General features: G+C 44.2%; 1 protein-coding gene across 1 annotated transcript in view; it reads right to left on the bottom strand.

The window, feature by feature from the left end:
• Nucleotides 1-17,689, bottom strand: part of TTYH2 (tweety family member 2) — an 82,837-nt gene that overhangs the window by 52,729 nt on the left and 12,419 nt on the right. Inside the window, exon 2 of the mRNA XM_066614878.1 lies at nucleotides 1,137-1,309. Within this exon, the coding sequence (XP_066470975.1) occupies nucleotides 1,137-1,309 (173 nt within the window). The remainder of the gene's footprint in view (nucleotides 1-1,136; nucleotides 1,310-17,689) is intronic.

The following is a 17,689-nucleotide window of genomic DNA, read 5'->3' as shown; positions in this document are numbered from 1 at the left end:
GGTTATTACAGAACTATGGGACATGAAACATGCCTCGTTCTCCTCCTCTGCCTCCCCCTCTATTAGTGTTCAGAAAGGCCACAGACATGATGAGGCAACATCACAATGCAGATTTCCCTACCATCTGCCCACCTGCAACAAATGATATGGAGCAAGGGCAAGGAAACATGCAACACAATGATATTTTGTCACACATTTTGACTTTCTAAACATTAATGGAGTTGGGGGTGGTAGAAGATGAGATGTGGGGCTGCTGCTTTTGGTATTGGACACAGTGTATAGCAGGGGTGTCAAACATATGCCCCACAGAACATACACGGCCCACAGAAGCTCTTTATCTGGCCCACGTTATAACTGGGATCTCCAAGCTGAGCTCAGTTGCTAAGCTGGAAAATGAAGCCTCAGCAGAAGGCATGCTGCTAAAAGGTTGGCCTGCATGATAACTGGGCTCTCCCATGTTTTGAAGCTATAACCAAGATTTGCATATTTTCTCTCCTGTCATTTGCAACTAATGAGTTCCTAGATGAGAACAAAGTGCTTATTTCTGGTCACCACCTGCTTAATTACGTCACTTTTTGCTTAATTATGTCACTTCCTGCACTCAGCAGACTCCATGACTGCTATTTGGCCCACTGTACGAAACAAGTTTGACACCTCAATGTACATTTTCAGGAATCGACTATATCAGGAATCGACTTCTGTCTCTATTCTAGCATGCCAAGGAAGTTCAAAACAAAATAGGAGGAGACTAGCAACCGAAGGGCCCAGCAATCAGTCTTACTATTGGTCAACTTTCCCACTGACAGCTTCAGTCCAGTTTGGAGTTGCTTCTTGAGGCAAAGCCCCCTACTTGCACAAAGTTGTGATCATTTCCTTCCAAATGCAGCCCCTTTCTTCAGCAAAAACGAGACGAGCTCTCTTTATGACAAGCAGAATAGAGAGTCCAGTTCTTCCTAAAGACCTGTTTGACATAATCTGTGCGCTGTCTAGGATCGTCTTGGCCTTCACAGCACTTATTATATGGAGTTATTGCGGAATTAAAACCTTTCCTATAAGCCTAGCTACAGTTTGTCCTCGAAAGCAACAGGCATCAAGACAACCACTCTTCCTGCTCCCCAGTGTAAAAGGAAACTCACCAGCAGATGAGGCCAGCTACCACAGCAGTCCAGGTGATGCAGCAAGAATTAGGCCTCTTGGACTCCGACTCTTCCTCTCTCTTGCAGCAGCACATGCAAATCAGATGGATGCCAAGGAAAACTAGGTTGAGGCCCAAAAAGGCGGTTCCCACAAGGGCCAAAAAAAGCAGAGACTGAGGAAGGAGAGAGAAAAGAGAGAGGCTTACACATCATATCTAAATACTATTTTTTGCTGACCATCCACAAGGCCATCCACAACTTAATGGCTAAAATCTAAAGGACACAATACAAAAAGAGAAAAATAAGGGGAAGGAAGAAGAAAGCAAACAATCTGTATACCAATGCTACATTATGTCACGTCATTGTCAAAATGATGGCTGCTGAGAGAACTGTGAGAGGAGGAGGAGCACAATGGCAGATGGCCTCCATCTGGTCAACTGGCAGGATGTTTCCATCTCACCTCTCTCTGAGATGCAGCCAGCCTAAATACACAAGGAGCACAGGCCCAGAAAACAGGTAGTTCTCTCTCTCTCTTCCCCCCCCCCACCTCATTCCCACTTTACAAGCATACATTGGAGGCTATAAAGTGACCAGAACAGTCAGCCCTAATTCTGATCCCTCACTCAGGAGCTCATTTTTACAATTTCTTCTCCCAGCTCTATGTAGTAATTCTCAGCAAGTAGAGTGGCCCTCAGCGGTCTTACCACACTCAGGAAGCCTCTTCTGTGACAAGAACCGACAAGCAAGACTCAATCAAACCCAACATGGGGTGCAAAGGAAACAGCTTCCCTTTTACACCTAACCATTCCAAGCTGGTTTTCAGCTACCCGCCCTCAAAATGAAAAGAATCTCATGCCTCCCCTGAGAAAAATGTGGGCTCTTGAAGTATCTAAAGCTTGTTTTCTACAAAACAAATGTGCTTATCTCTTGAGGCTTTGCCTAATAGAAATGCTCATATCTTGTGTTGTGGTTGCACCCCACACCCTCATCAGAAAATTCACAGGTAACAAAATCCAGGTTACCACTTTCTTCCCTCACTGCCACAGCAAGAATGAAGGCCTCTCCAAAGTGCAAAGGCCGACAGGATAAATTTCCACATATTATTCAACACACACAATTTATGATGCCTCTGAAGGGGAACTTGAGAGCCAAAATAGGCACACATTCTACTAGAATGGCAGAGGTTATATTAAGCAGCATCAAGGACATACTCTGGCTGAAATGGTCCCACTAGACACCCCAAATGACATACCTCTACAGCCCCCAGGGTGGAAGGGGGGCGATTCTGCTCGCATACACAGCTGCAACAAGTGCAAAGTAGGCTGTAGCACACTGCAACAAGCTTCCTCTCCACAGCCATGGGGAATATCGCCCCAACTGGAGCACAGGTGCCTGCAAGACCCATCTCACTTTCAACGGTTAGCTTCAGCACGGATTTACGAACAACTGTTTTTGCTCCATTTAACTAAGTCCCTGGTAACTGCACCCAACAGCTGCACCCAATTCTTCATTGTTGCCACAAATAAACTAACTATGATATAAAGGAGAACAAACCCCAGAACATAAGCATAGTAGAACTTTTGGCTTAGCCAGCTCAAGTACTACTGTTACAACATTCCAGTAAGGAGCCATTTGCTTAAAGTGCAGGCAGGAATGTCATTCTCTAGCAGCTGAGCTAAGAGGAAGTAGCATGGTTCCTGGAATTTGACGGATGAGAACCTTTGAAAAGTCTGGAGGCTGGAGTTCCAAGTCAGTCTATGGGAGAACATATCTGCAAATATTAGTTTTTCGAGTATGCTTTTTACAATTTTTTTTTTAACACACAGCCTGGTTTCAGCACTAGACAACAAACCACATTAGATTTGCAGAACACAAGAAAGAAATAACCTCACACCACAAAAAGTGGAGGCGGCAATAATTTTGTAAAAATATGCAAGTAGGTCTCTGAAGCACATGTGGGATACAACCTACACAATACTAAATGCATCCAGGAAGGGTGATAACTACCAACAGACTGGAGAGTACAAAAATTTCAGTGCATAAAAAACTCCAGTTGGCCATTACAGCCTATGAGTTAAGGAAGAGACAGTTAAATATAAATGAGGTCAGGAATCACATAGCAAAGCAACACAGGGCATCTATTAGTCCTAATCAACAGCAGCAAAGCAGAGAAGATCAAGAAAAAGCTTAACCAGGTTACTAGCGGCAGGCTGGCAAATCATGTGACCCCTGGCTGGCCGCATGACCTGTGGGAAGGCCACATTTCCAGTCAAGCAAAGCAAGATATTGGAAAAATCTAGCCTACAATGCTCTCATGAGACTGGCTACATTTTCATCCAAGCAAAACAGTCAGTGCCAGCCTTCAAGCAACATCTGGCAGGAAGGGGGAGGAAAATTGGAAAAAAGAAAGGGAGATAAATACAGTGTCTTTTATGTGAAAGCATAGACAGATTGCACTGCCACAGGAAGAGCCATGAAGCACAACTGTGTGTTCTACCTGACTGGTTCCTAGCCAGGTGGCCAACTGACTAGAATTTACACCCTCTTAATTTGAAAATGCAAAACAAGATTTCAAACTAAACTATTTTTGTTAGGATAGAACTAGTTTCCCACTACTGCTTTCTAATCTGGGAAGAAGCTTCATTTGCAAGGCAGGGGAGGCAATCAATTCAACTCCTCCCTGCCAGGCTTTTCCCCTTTTCTGCCTGGTATGGAGACCAGAAATAAACCAGAGAGCTGAGGCCGAGGTATGGTTTGGGAGAAGAAGCAGTAGACAAGGGCTGCTTAAGCCCTCTGATTCCCTCCTGAAAAGGCTCCTTGCACATACAGTATTATCATTAATTAGCCAATATTAAAAGGCAGCCCCATTCCTAAATGATATACAAAACTGAAATGGTTTTGTTTTGCTTTTTTTTTTAAGGTAAGGTTTTTCTAATCAGAGAAATGCACTCTTTACATGATCAGAGCCATTGGAATGTGCTAGAAGTTTCAAAGAGAAGAGTTTGCAAAGCTATGGCCACAACACCTATTGTATGGGACTCTTCCTTATTAAGGGTTCCCCATTTGCTTTAGAATAAGAAAATCTAAAACTAGAGTTGCCACCCATAGGAAATCGGTCACTGACCACTATTAAACCAAATTTAAAGATACTATCATGCCTTAAAGTAGCGGTTCCCAAACCGTGTGTCAGAATCCACGCAACTCAATTTTTGGTGTGTTGCGAAACTTGCGGCAAGCTAATGGCCGACAAGGAAAATGTATTGAGCCCCATGGAAACTGAAACAGAACAGCATGTGCATGTTTTTCAAGAGTAGGTGACTGTACCTGGGTTCATTTTGAAGGGCAGGTCTAGGGGAACGCAAGGCCACCAGAATAATCTCAGTCTAATGGACACAGGCCCCAACAAACTCTCAAGAAGGAAGTCTTCCCTCAAGCTCACAAGGAAAATGTATTGAGCCCTATGGAAAGTGAAACTGACGCATACATGTGCATTTACAAATGAGTGAATTTAGTCATAGTGACTGTGGCTTGGATCTCACTGAAGGCCAGGTAAAGGGGCACACAAGGCCACCAGAATGGTCCCAATCCAATAAACCTCTTATAAAGCTGATTGGGTCCTTGTATAGTCTTATTTTAAAAGGTGGGTCCCAGTGCTAAAAAGTTTGGAAACCAATGTCTTAAAGGCAAACATATGTTTGCTTATACTACACGCAAACAATTGATTCTGCAGATTCTCATATAGGAAGCATAAAATTCAGATTACCCAAGGTACCCAGTGTTGTCCTTCCCTATACACTTCTACCACAATGCCAAAGAGTACTCCACATCCTACAATAGTTCCCTTTTGAGACTGAGAATAAGGTGTGCAAACGGATCAGAGTAGAAACATTTTTGCACAGTTTATTTTCAGCACAGAATTTAAGCTTCTTTGGAACAAAATATGAGTGACTTTGGAGCATAATGTGTCAGATGATGAAGTTGTGATTATTTTGGATAGTAGTAGTAGTAGTAGTATTAGTAGTAGTAAACCTTTAATGGCATAAATACATCTGTAACAAATCTACAAAACAAAGACACCAAAAAGCATGCAACACAAGCGACACACATCAAGGAAAAATCTATCCACAAAGAGTAAACTGTTCAACCAACCATTACTATGACTCAGGAATCACGGCTTAGGATCAACTATAAAGCGTTCTGGAAATTCCCAAAGCAAGTGAAAAAAAAAAAAACAGGTCACACATTTTGCAAAGACAAATTAACTTGTCTAAAAGCAAGAGTTTTTGATAGAACAAGAGCCAGGTATCTGGCAACAGCAAATGTCAGGGATCCAATAGCATCTTCCATAAACCTTATCTTGGATAGAAGAAGACAGCTAAAATTAGCCAAGTATCCAAAGATCACATTCTTATTTTACAGTGAGATTGTCTAGAACAGCGTTTCTCAAACTGTGGGTCACAATCCAGTTGGTTGGTCGTGGCCTGAGGTCAGGTGGGTCACAAGTTGGGCCCACCTGCCCACCCCCGCCTCTCTATCTGGCTCCAAACTGGAGCCAAACGGATACAACCACAGGCCATTTCAGAGGCCACTCCCATGTTGTGCTGGGCCCGGGATGGCCTCCAGTGGCCTCTGTGGGTCTTGGAAAGCCTCTGGAAGTGACTTCTGGGTCACTTCCAGTTTCTTGATCACAGCTACAGGTTGCATCTGAAGGCAGTTTTGGAGGCCTGTGGAGAACGTGGTAGATTGTGGCTCCAGTATTTGAGAACTGCTGGTCTGGAGATTCAATTTTATCATAAACTGATTTGCTCGCATGTTTATCCTGTGATCAGTATACCAAGTCGGGAATGGGACTGCTTTCTCCCTGCAGCCACACCAGTCAGGCTAGTGAGATTCTACACAGCAACTCTTGGATAATTACCCAGTATTTGAGCATTAATCTTCTGAAGGCAAAGCTGAGTGAATCCAGCGTTGTCTTCTTGCTCTGTGCCATTATGCAACATTCAAACACTAAGCCAGTGAATGCATTAACAGGTGCATTCAACTCTTACACCATTTGTATAGCATGCAAATATCATTTAGGCACAGAAAGCATTATAGGTTTTACATCCCCATTACAGATTAGCAAAAATTGATCTAAGCTTGATGGTGTATAAATGTCCATAAGCAAAGAAGAAAGCACAAGCCAATGATGCAAAAGATATGGTTGTAGGATTGGACTCAAATGCCACCACAGCTTCACTGAACTCAGTGGGAAGCCTCAAGAACACCTGCAAAGATTAAGGCTAACAACTACCTCTCAATGAGTAAGGAAAACACTGAAAGATACCCTGCATGATATGTAAAAGTTTAATATAATACAGGTCCAACCCAAATACAGGGGTAATTTGCAACCTAGCTGGGCTAAGGGCACAAGTATCCACAAGCAAGACTAATTTTATTAGGCAGTTCAAATTAGTGCCAGTTTACAAGAAATATGCAAATTCCTTCCAATACCAAACAGTGTCTGCATTCTGGCTTCCTGCCTAGCATATTCAAGGCTTTCATGCTACAAGAACACAATACACAAGACAGCACTGTTGGCCTTGTATTGTCATCCTGGGAGCATCTTAACCATTTAACCTTTCCTGTCCCATCCCAGAACATACAGTGGCCTTTTCATTAGTCTAGGTTTCAAACCTCTGATGTAGCTCTGCATGACTTTGGCTGGCAGGGAATCTCTTGGCTTCCAATCCTATAATAAAGGGCAGATTCTCATGGGGAGAATCTTTAAGCAGAATGCCAGTAACAGATACCATATTTTTCACTCCATAAGGGGGAAAAGTGTGTGCGTCTTATGGAGCGAATACTGCAAAAAAAAAAAAAAAAAACACCTGCCCCCACCCCCTGCCCGCTCACTCTGCTCTGCTTCCCCGGGCAGTCAGAGGCTACTCAGAAGTAAGTCTCAGAGTCACTGGAGCTCACTCCCAGGAAAGCGTGGGTGGGGTGGCAGTCTCGCTGCCCAATCCTGTGCATGCCTACTCTGAAGTAAGTCCCATTAGAGTCAGGGGGGGCTTACTCCCAAGAAAGCCTCTCTCTCCCCCCCCCCAAGCCTGGAGCACCACAGCCTCTCTTTCCCCCCCCCCACCCCAAGCCTGGAGCATCACAACTTCTCTGCAACACAAACACTTTCCCCCCTCTCTCACACACACAGGCTGCCCCCTTCTCTTACACACACAGATGCTCTGCCCCCCCCACACACACACTCACACAGCAGGGGAGGGGCGCTTTCACTCACCTCATCCAGCATCTGAATGTAAGCCGCCCCCCCCCCCCATCACAAAGAAAAAACTGTCTCCTTGGTCAGAATGCCAGTGTTTGCTTATTGCACAAGCCCCAGGTAAGGCTCGGTTCTCACCATAAATCCAGAGGTTTGTTGTGTCTTGAGAATTCAAGTTGTGGTTGGACTTTCCACTTGTTCATTTGTATTGGAATCACGGAAGAACTGGCGAGGAGGTAGAAGTGGTGTCAGCAGTGGCCCCTTTAAGGGTAAGGCCTGGGCATTCAGCAGAGTGTGCTGCACAGCTGCAGCCACTGGAAGGCAATAGGGCCCTCAGGGATATAAGGAGTACCTGAGGCAGAAAGGGTTTGTGGGTTTTGAAGGAGTGCAGGTTGGAGGGGAGACTGACTGGGTTTATTGAATTTGGAATCTGACTGTGGATTGTGACTGGACTTGGATACCCTGATGGATTTGACTGACCTTGGACTGTAATTTGGCTTATTGGTTCTGGACTCTGATTTGGCAACTCTGATTGATGGAACTGATTTACTTGGCATCTGTGGACTGGAACTGGACTCACTTTTGCTTGCTGCACTGGTGAGTTGCACAAGGGGGACTGATCAGCCTTAAGCGGGCACAAGGCCCAGTGGATTGGGATTTGGCAGAACATCATTGTAGCAGAAAGATAATGTGATCCCCTATTTGTGTGCACCTGCTTTTGTGAGCTTCATAAATTCTGACTCTAGCAATGATGAGTTCTTGGGGTTTCCAGAAAACTAGAGTACTCAAACCTTTAAGTCTCTCCATTTGTTAATGACAGTGATAATGGTTCTTAATGCCACTGTTGACTGCTGTTCACTTTACATGGTTCAAATGGTGTTCTGTTATAGTTTATTAATTTTATTACACTATTTGGTTCAGAATACTTTTTTTCCTGTTTTCCTCCTCTAAAAACTAGGTGCGTCTTATGGTCAGGTGCGTCTTATGGAGCGAAAAATACGGTAGTTTGTATGCTTAACTGAAAAGGAACAAGGCAGAGCAATTTTAGAGCACAGAACAAGATCCAAGATTAGACAGGTGCAACTGCGCAAAGGCAATAGTGCACCAATAAAGGTTTTGCAGGAGGTAGGAAGTACCACTCAGGTCTGGGAAACCTGTGTGTAGGTGCGTAGGTACATTTGTATCTGCCTTTCCAAATTCATGTGACAGACACCAAACACAGCAAGGCACCATTAACCAAACAGCAGCATTAAAATCAGCCTCATCACTTCAGCTCCTTTTCTTCATTAGTCAGAGGTCCTACTATGAAGACAGCTTAAACAGTTTCCTAAGCCAAAGAAGAGCATGAATGGCCTCTTGACAGACGTCATTCCACTGAGCCATTAAAAAAGGCTCTGCTTTGTACCCTAAGCACCATCACTTCCTGAACAGGAGAAACTTGGAAAACAGCCCTTGTTAAAGATCTCAGCATGTGGGTGGGCTCCAACATGGAGAGATACTCTGAGATGGGAATTTCAAGCCATGAATGCTTAGTTTAAAGGTCAACACCAGCATCCTGAGCCCAGAACTTCATTAGCAGCTACTGAGGTTGGCACAAGGCCAATTATATACGCTCTTGTCTGTCAGCCATAAGACTGCAACATTCTCTGCAAGCTATAGCTTACAAATCATTTTCAAGGACACCCCCAAAGAGTCCATCACAGACAGCTATCGGCCATTGTTACTTTTAAGGCACATTTAGAAAATGAAATAAGATAGGCATAACACATAACAGAAAGAGCACATTTCTAACAACTACCACCACCTGCATACGCAAGTAAAAAGCAAGTACTGCACACAAAGATGGCATGCCAGGACAAATAAATCAAAGACTTATTGCTGTCCTCAGGTGCACTTTGAGGCTACTGCACTGTGCACACTTTCCTGGGAGTAAATTCCACAAAATACTTCGGATTACCATGCATAAGATTAGAATGCTAGTTCCTTAACTCGAGTACTTTCAACTTGATAAGCTATATCACTAGATATGATAAAAATATGGTTGTAATGATGCTGGTTTTGTACATAAGCAGACTGTAAAATGTGTCAGAATTCAAGGGCTCACACTCCTAAACCCAGCTCTCCATTTCTTAATATAAGAAAAGGTGAACAAACCAAACTACTGACTAACTACAAACTATAATAGTCACAAAGGACTACTATCCAATGAGCAAAGCATCAAATACAGGGGCTGAAAGTAGGGACCACCCAAACCTAATAGACTTTATTAATATGCTGTTTGCCATAACTTTGTTGCTGTTGAGAAGGCCAAATGACGTATCAAGTTGAACAAGATCACTGGCAAGATCAACAAAGTAGCATGCAAGGCAAGTACTCTTGGCTTCGCTTCCCTTTGCTGAAGGGGCTCTGTGGAAACAGCTCAGCATTTTCCTGAACCATCCACACGGGTTCAAATACTGTGATTATTCTGTGTGAAGTTTTCAAAGTATGGTAGTAACCAGAGCATTCTGGCATTCCAGCTAAAAGTCTATGCGCCTTATTCACAGTTCCTCATTTTCCTTTCCAGATGACATTTTGAGCCGTTTGCATCTTAAACCTATTTATTCTCATGGCACATATTTCTAAGGCAGGGCAATGTATACTTAGCACCAATTGACAGATGAAAAACTGAGGCACAGAGGAGTCCAAGTTCCTTGGTCACAAAGGTCACGCTGAGGTCAAGCAGACATCAAAGCGAGGTCATACTCAGGATGTGAACACAGCTGCTAATACACCTTTCTTCTCCAAGAGGCACTGACCATGAAGTTCCCCACAGCACTGAAGGGAACAGGCTTTAGATCACAATTTTCAACCAGCAAGCCAGGACGCATTGTGTGCCATGAATGGCCTGCAGGTGTACTGTAGGCATTTGAGGGAGGGTCATTTATTAGTAGGGCCATTGGTGGATGTGAGCCCCCTACCAGCTGTGCAGTGTGTACTGTCACTTAAAAAAAAACTGATGGCATGCCTTGACAATTTTAGCACCTTGTCAGTGTGCTGTGAGATGAAAGAAGTTGAAAATTGCTGCTTCAGATGCCTATGATTTAGTGAAGAAACTTTTGAACAGCAAAGCTGTTGCTGGGTTGTGTATCATACTAGCAGACCTTGCAAAAACTGGGCCCTCTAAACTCATGTTTTGCCCCACTGCATTGTGGAACTGACTGCACAAACCAACCAACGGCAAATCTTGCCATAACATACTCCCTTTTCCATTCCTAGCAGTTCAGCCTGGGTGTTGCTCACCAAGACTGTCATGCATAAAGCTGCGGATAATGCAGCTCAGGGAAATGGCCAAGACTACTGTTTGGCCAGACATCCTTGGATACCTCCCTTGCTAGACTCTTCAAAATACTATAATATACTAAGTCATCAGAAGAAATTCTACCCACACTCACATATACACAGGAACAATATATGGTGAGTGAGCTCGTTACAAAAATTCAATTTCTATATCCCTAGATGGAAATATATGCAGCATTGAATTTTAAAAAATCACAAGTTAATTGGAGGAATATGGTCTGTCAAAGGTGATGGAAACTCAGTTCCAACAGACAGCAAGCATTTCCTGCCCCACTTTAAACACAAATGCCACATACACCTGTTTGATGAGCACACCACATTACACAGACAAGTCGCATTTCCAAATGTGACTAGCTGCCACCTCTTTATTGCAAAACGGCACTAGGAGAGGGTGACTGGCAGGAGAGAAATGGCGAGAAGAAAAAAGAACGTGTAATCCTTCCTTCTTCCCGTTTACCCCACCGCCTTCCTCGGCCAGGACACCAAACCTGTGTTGCAATGTTCCTTTTCTGCCTGCCTTTCAATGTGATACAGAAGCAGTAATTGGAGTTTGGAAATATAACTTGGTCATGCAATGTGTCATTCTGGCCTTGGTTCCTACAGTTACTATTGGCAACTTACATTTCTTAGCCTGATCGATCAGCTACTCCCAAATATCCCCAAGACCTACTTGTAAGGAGTAACTATGAAGAACATCCACTTCCCCTTTTTCCTTATATCCCCCCCCCCCCAACAGGAATGAATGAAGTCAGAAGCAGAAGAGCACTGAGGGGCAGAAACCTCACCCAACTTGGTTTGAGTGAGGTTTAAAGAGTTGGGGGGTGGGGTCCTGCTAAGGGTCAGTTTTAGAAGACGTGACTAATCTGAAATAAGTTATGTTAGTCAGCCCTCACATTCAACTGCATGTAATAGAATAATCACTCCAACTTTGTGACAAGTTTGGTACAAACAACCACTTGTCTGCTCACTTTGGATAAGTAAGCATCTCCCGCAGATTACCAAGCAAGGAAAAGATAGCCTACAGGTGAAGAAAAGAGCCATCAATGCAGCCCAAATAATTTTTTTAATATGTGGAGGTTGCAACTCTCGTGGATTAATTTACAAGACTGAACTACAAAGGTGCATCCCCAGTCACAAACCTGATCAATCAAGAGGAGTTGCAGCAGTCCCATTATAAACTGCAGTCCAATTCTATTTTCCCTTGCAACTACTTATACAGTACCAAAAACCTGCATTTGTTGCACAATCGGACTTTGGAGGAAGTTTTGTCCTGCCAGGTTTCTGCACTGCTACAGAATGAATGAAAGGCAGACAGGAGGCCGGCTGGGACTAAGTTTTGGACATGGAGAATACTCGTATACCTTGGCTTAAAGGGTGGATCTACAGCTCATCAAGTGAATACCCAGCTCCCCAGGGCACAATACTTTATAAGCAAATGGATACAAAAGTTGTCTGGATTTGCCCCTTTCCTCATCCACCCCTCTGAACAGAAAAAGAAAAAGCAGGAAAAGGAAAAGCCCCATTCTGTCAGGTTCCCCACAAGACGGGAAACACTGGCTCCTTCCCTGTTTTGTTCTACATATGCATGCAGAAGGTCCAGATGAAAGAAAGGCCTGTGCTACAAGGCCACAAGCAGGATGATACTTTAGCTTTGAGCACAGAGAGGAAAGCAAGAAACTGAGTGGGAGCCATGGAACGTCTCATAAGGGGCCCTTTCAGAGAGTTCACCATTAATTACAGCACAACACACCCACAAGTTACAGTCAGCAGCTGGGTCTGCAGCAGTGCCCCCATTGATCACTTCCTGCCCTAGAACTCTAACTGAGAATCACCAGCAACCCTTTTGTTCATTCTTTATCTGGTAGGTGCGGTCCCATCCAGTCCACCCAACAGCACTACCTTCTCATGCATGCTGACAGGCGCCTTTTCCAAGAAGTACCCATCTCAGGAAGTTACTATCATCACATTTACAATTGCAAGAGGATGCAACACCTAGCAGAGTCCTTACCCCTATCTGGTATGTATTCTGTTTAACCTTGTTGCCACATAAAAACGGCAGTTCTCAAAACACTGCCGTTGGCTTTTCGTTCCCCTCATAACAGCAGCAAAGACTTACTCAGCACTTTTCCCTCCCAAGTGTAAAAAATGCTTCACATATAGTCTCTGTAAGAACTACCACTATGTCCTTAAGATATTATTTCCAATGTCCTGGTTATTACAAATGTGAGTGGGGGAAGAGGGCCGAGGTAGATAAATGAACAGCTTACCCAAGACCATCTATATGAGTTCACGGCTGAATCAAAATTTAAAACTGGAAACGGCCCTGTTCATGCCTCATATGTTAATCATTATGCTCCACTGGTGGCATATTTACCTTCTAAAATTATGGATGTGGAATTAACTGAAATTCTAGGCAATTAGAAAAGAGTAAAATCAATCCAGAAATAATATTTCCATACAGATTCAAGTATTTGAAGCTATGTGCATATAATTTATTTCTACAGCTCCATCCATATACATGATGCTTTCCAAAGAATAAGATAGGCCCCTGCCGTGAGGAACTTACAATTATGCAATCAGGTTTGCACCAAAGGAGGAACACATTACCGGACTCAAAAAAGGGCTCAAAGAATTCTTCCCCCACATTTTTCCCCTGAATAAAGCTATGTTTGTCCCACTGACTTCGCAGAGAAGTCGTGGGGCTGCTTTTCATCAACCAAGCCTGGAAACAGTGAGGGTCTTGTGGAAAGGGGGCACCCAATAAAAGGGAATGTTGAAAAATCACAAGGATTGCTTCAGGCACAGCTTTTCCCAGCACTTTCCTGGCTGCTGTCAAGGGGCGTCACTTCCACCCACTGGGATAGAAGGATGCTTTGTTAGTCTGGGTTAAGATCAAAGGCTCCAATCACCAGGTTCAAACCAGTGCTGGAGCAGAGGGGTAAGAGGAGGCACAGCCTGTTGAGGCATACAACATCACTTGAAAAAAGTTCCTGTTTGGACTACAATACATAGAATATCAAATGAGACCATCAGATAAGGGCCTTGCAAGGTCACAGACAGGAAGAAAGGGTATTTTTCACAAATCCATAGCCCTAACAGCAAACAAACAGCAAGTGTTTTATTGAGAGAGAGAGAGAGAGAGAGAGAGAGCGCGAGCGTGAGCGCAGAAGCCCTTTACGGCAAGGAAACCCTTTAACTTGAAGTGACAGAAGGAACAAAGGCAGTTCTTGCTCAGAGCGACGCTTCTCTGCCTGGGAAGGCAAGGCCTCCAAGCTCTCACAGCAGACAAGACCTTAGGGCTGCTTCCTCTGATCCAAATCACTCAATTCAGCTACCACTTCAGATCTTCCAGTCACCTTAAAAAAAAAAAAATCCAATCTCTGGGTGGTGGAAGATAAATAATTCTAAAGAGTGGATTTTTCTGCTTCTGTACACACACCCTTCACTGCTCTAAAATCAACCCTTTCTAAAGCAGCCTGGCTTTAGGGAGCAAATGGACATTGAGACATTTCCATGCATTTGTCTATAAGTGTGTAGCCAGAAACACACAGCCTGCGGGTAGGCATATATAGCTCAATGAGAAATGGCCTCCGAGAAAGATTCGAACTCTAAGAGGCAATAAAAGAAATGTGTTTAGCTGTTAGGACAGCACAAAAACTACAGCATTCTGCTGTGTGCTGTGCTGGAAGCCAATGCTCTTGAGTTCAGTGGCCCACATCATGCTGACACCATGCCTGACAGTGTGCAATAGCCTGCCGCGGTCAGAAAAGCAAGAAGAGGATACGTGAACTGGTGCCCTTAATTGGCAACAGACCCCCACAGCCAGTTATTCTCTGCCAGCCATGAAAGCACTCAGTGCACATTTCCCTAACACCAATAAGCGCCCTTGGAATGAAGGACAAACAGCAGGAATCCCCCAGAGTGGACAGCTGTGCCCTGCTCCACAGACTGCTTCCCAGCTGGCACCAATCTTCCCAAGAAGTGCCAGGCTTTTCAGAGGCAATGGTCCACATCCTGGGCCATTTCCAAACCTGAGCTCAGAGAAAAGCTCCACAAAGGGGAAGTCATGGGGGAGGAGATACAGGAGAGTAAAGAAAAATTCTATCCACTTTCGTCAGCTATACACACTTGAGATCAGATAAGTGGCTGCTCAGATTCATCCTGGCAAAGTGCCCCACAAGCAGCCTCCAATGAGACCAGTGATGCAACACCACAAACACTCCCCAGGAAATACCATTTACCACCATGCAGTAGAAACAAAGCCCTGTCTTCTTACAAAAGGCTGGCACACTCTGCTCATGCGTGTTACTGCATAACTTGCAAAGACTCAAACACAGATAACTTAGTGCTCGGTTTGCTACCTACCTATCCTACTAATGCAAGGATGAGCTGAGCTCACCTGATTTTTCACAGCCGTTCTGAACCAAGAACACCCCCCCTCCCCTAAGTAGTCTCCTTAATCCTCAAAGCTACACAAATATTTATTTGGATTTCCTGCAGCTCATATCGGATAGCAGACTAAGGGCCCAATTCAGATGAATGTGTACTGACTCACTGCTGGTGTGCACTGTTGCAAACGTGTTGTAAGGCATGCCTGTGACCAATAGCGCTGGCCCAGTGCCAAAGCTGGCCCAGCGCGAGCCTGCACTTGGCCAGCAGTCGGTCAGAGGCGCTCTGTATGAAGTGCTGGCACTGCTGGGTGGCAGAGAGGTAAGTGGGGGCATGGGGGGAGGCGTCCCAGGGCAGGTGCAAGGTGGGGAAAATGCATGATGGGGGAGGGAGCAGGATGGGAGGGGGTGGGACCGGAAGAGCAGAGCTCTGCTGGATCCAGAGCGCCATGTTAGATCATGCAATCCAACACAAGGTATTTTTGCACTGGCTAAATTGCCGCCGCAGAGCCGAGTAGCCCCATTGTGGGGCTTCCCCTGAGGAGCTGCCACTGGCTGCCTGGTGTGCTTAGGATGCCGCGGCAGCCTCGCACGCCAGGCAGTTCGGGATTGGGCTGTAAGGGAGCAAGGTCAATACTGTTGAAAGTAGCTTTGACTTAAAAACAAGGCCGAAAAACCTAATGTCAACCAGTCTCTATCAGTGGAAAGACAATGGAGCTAATTCTACAAGCAATTTGCTATCTTCATGAGTACGAATAATTTCATTTAAAAAAGAAAGTGCAATTTACTCTCTATGCTACAAGGACCTACAAGTTCTGTGAACATACCAACAGAACTCTGCAACAAAACAAACTTGGGGTGTTTCAGTTTTTTATTTGATATACAGTGCAGGCAATAAGAACCACTACATTCTTGGGCACTCAGCCTTCATGATGCCTTAAAAAAATTAGGTTCAGAAATCTGAGCATATTCTCTAGTCCTGCCCATAATATGGCATGTTTGGTAATTCTAGGGCAGCCTAAGGAAAAGGAGGATACAGGGAAATTGGGAAGCACAGATATTTTGGGATTAGAATTGGGACTTCACACAATCTGAGTCTGTGAATATCCCTGCCCACAACAGTCGTATCAGGCACTAGCTGAAGGACACCTGGCTGGGCCAACTTCCAAACTCTCAGTACTGGTGGCAATGACAGGCCACTGCACCATTCGTTGGCACCATGGGGGGGGGCCTGTGCAGAACTTTGCCACCAGCCCCCCAGCAACCTTCCTTAGACACTATGGCAGACAAGCTAGCAGTTAAAGCTCCCATGACTGAGATCAAGATAAGGCAGCACAACCTGTGTAGCAGCATATTTGTGATCATGTCTACTTTACATCCCAGTGACATGGAGAAAGTTGCATGCAGAAAGATCCCCATCTTCTTTGACACTGCATAGTGCACATCATAACTGTGCATCAGCACACAAGACTTGAGCACAGTCATAAACAGAAGCTCTCCTCCTCCATAGTTAAGCCTTTGAATCAGAGGTCAGAGATAACAAACAGGAAGCCCAATACAATTTGACTTTGTCAAAATACTACCTCCTTTGTATACTTTGTGGTAACACAGCTTCTCACAAGCACAGATAAGATCAACTTCATCACCAGCATTTCTGGGACAGTCTTAACACCTGTAAATCTGTGAATGCGCACACATGCATACAGAATATGTTTGCCAACAGAAAATCTCTTACGTTTAAATTTTAATGGTATAAGATAGAGAAGATGGAAGTTACTGGAACATGATTGCAAAGGATTCATACATTTTGGAGCTAATTGTGGTAAATACATTTTTCATTTACAACACAGCTGGCTGCATATGATATAGCAGTCACTATAAAATTCTGAAGTCTGCCATCAGAAGGAATATAGAAATTTGAAGCTTTAGTAATGATGTCTGACTCAAGTCACTTTAAGTAATTTCTGCGCAATGTTGCAAATATGCAACAGGGATCAAATGTGTACACCTGTGAGCTGGGTAGAAATGGGTTAAGTACAACACCTATATGGCCACTCGGCAGTCACAGCATCCCTCATATTTTAATGTATTTGCTGACAATAGGCAAGTGGAGACAGCGTTTCAAGGCCCAACACACCATGGATAGAGACAAATCGGCTGTCTTTTAAGAACTCAAGCCCTTCCCTTCTTTCAAAGTATAAATACTTTATTCTTGCAGATCTTTCCAAATTAACAACTTGACTCCTGAATTTCAGTACAACAGTATTGAATGCACAGGTGAAGACATAGAAAGCACAGCTAGGTAAAGGTTTTTAGATTTGTACACTTTCTGTGCCTTGATTGCCAGACATCTCCAAATGGCTGGACTGGACTGCAAACAAAGCCAAATTTTAATTTGGCATTCCACCTCTGTTTTTGCCTTTCAGCAAAAGGCATTCAGCATTTCCCCCTAATTTTGTGGTGATTTTGCAGACCATCATTTAGAAACTTCTCCTTATTCAATGTCTCACTAACTTGCCAAGGGAGGCAAATCTAAATCCTAGCCCAGGACTGCTAATGGATTATTCCAA

This window comes from Tiliqua scincoides, chromosome 2 (genome assembly GCF_035046505.1).
Source record: "Tiliqua scincoides isolate rTilSci1 chromosome 2, rTilSci1.hap2, whole genome shotgun sequence".
Lineage (NCBI taxonomy): Eukaryota > Metazoa > Chordata > Lepidosauria > Squamata > Scincidae > Tiliqua > Tiliqua scincoides.
The sequence above is the reverse complement of the archived record's forward strand: the minus strand, read 5'-3'. Positions and strand labels throughout refer to the sequence as shown.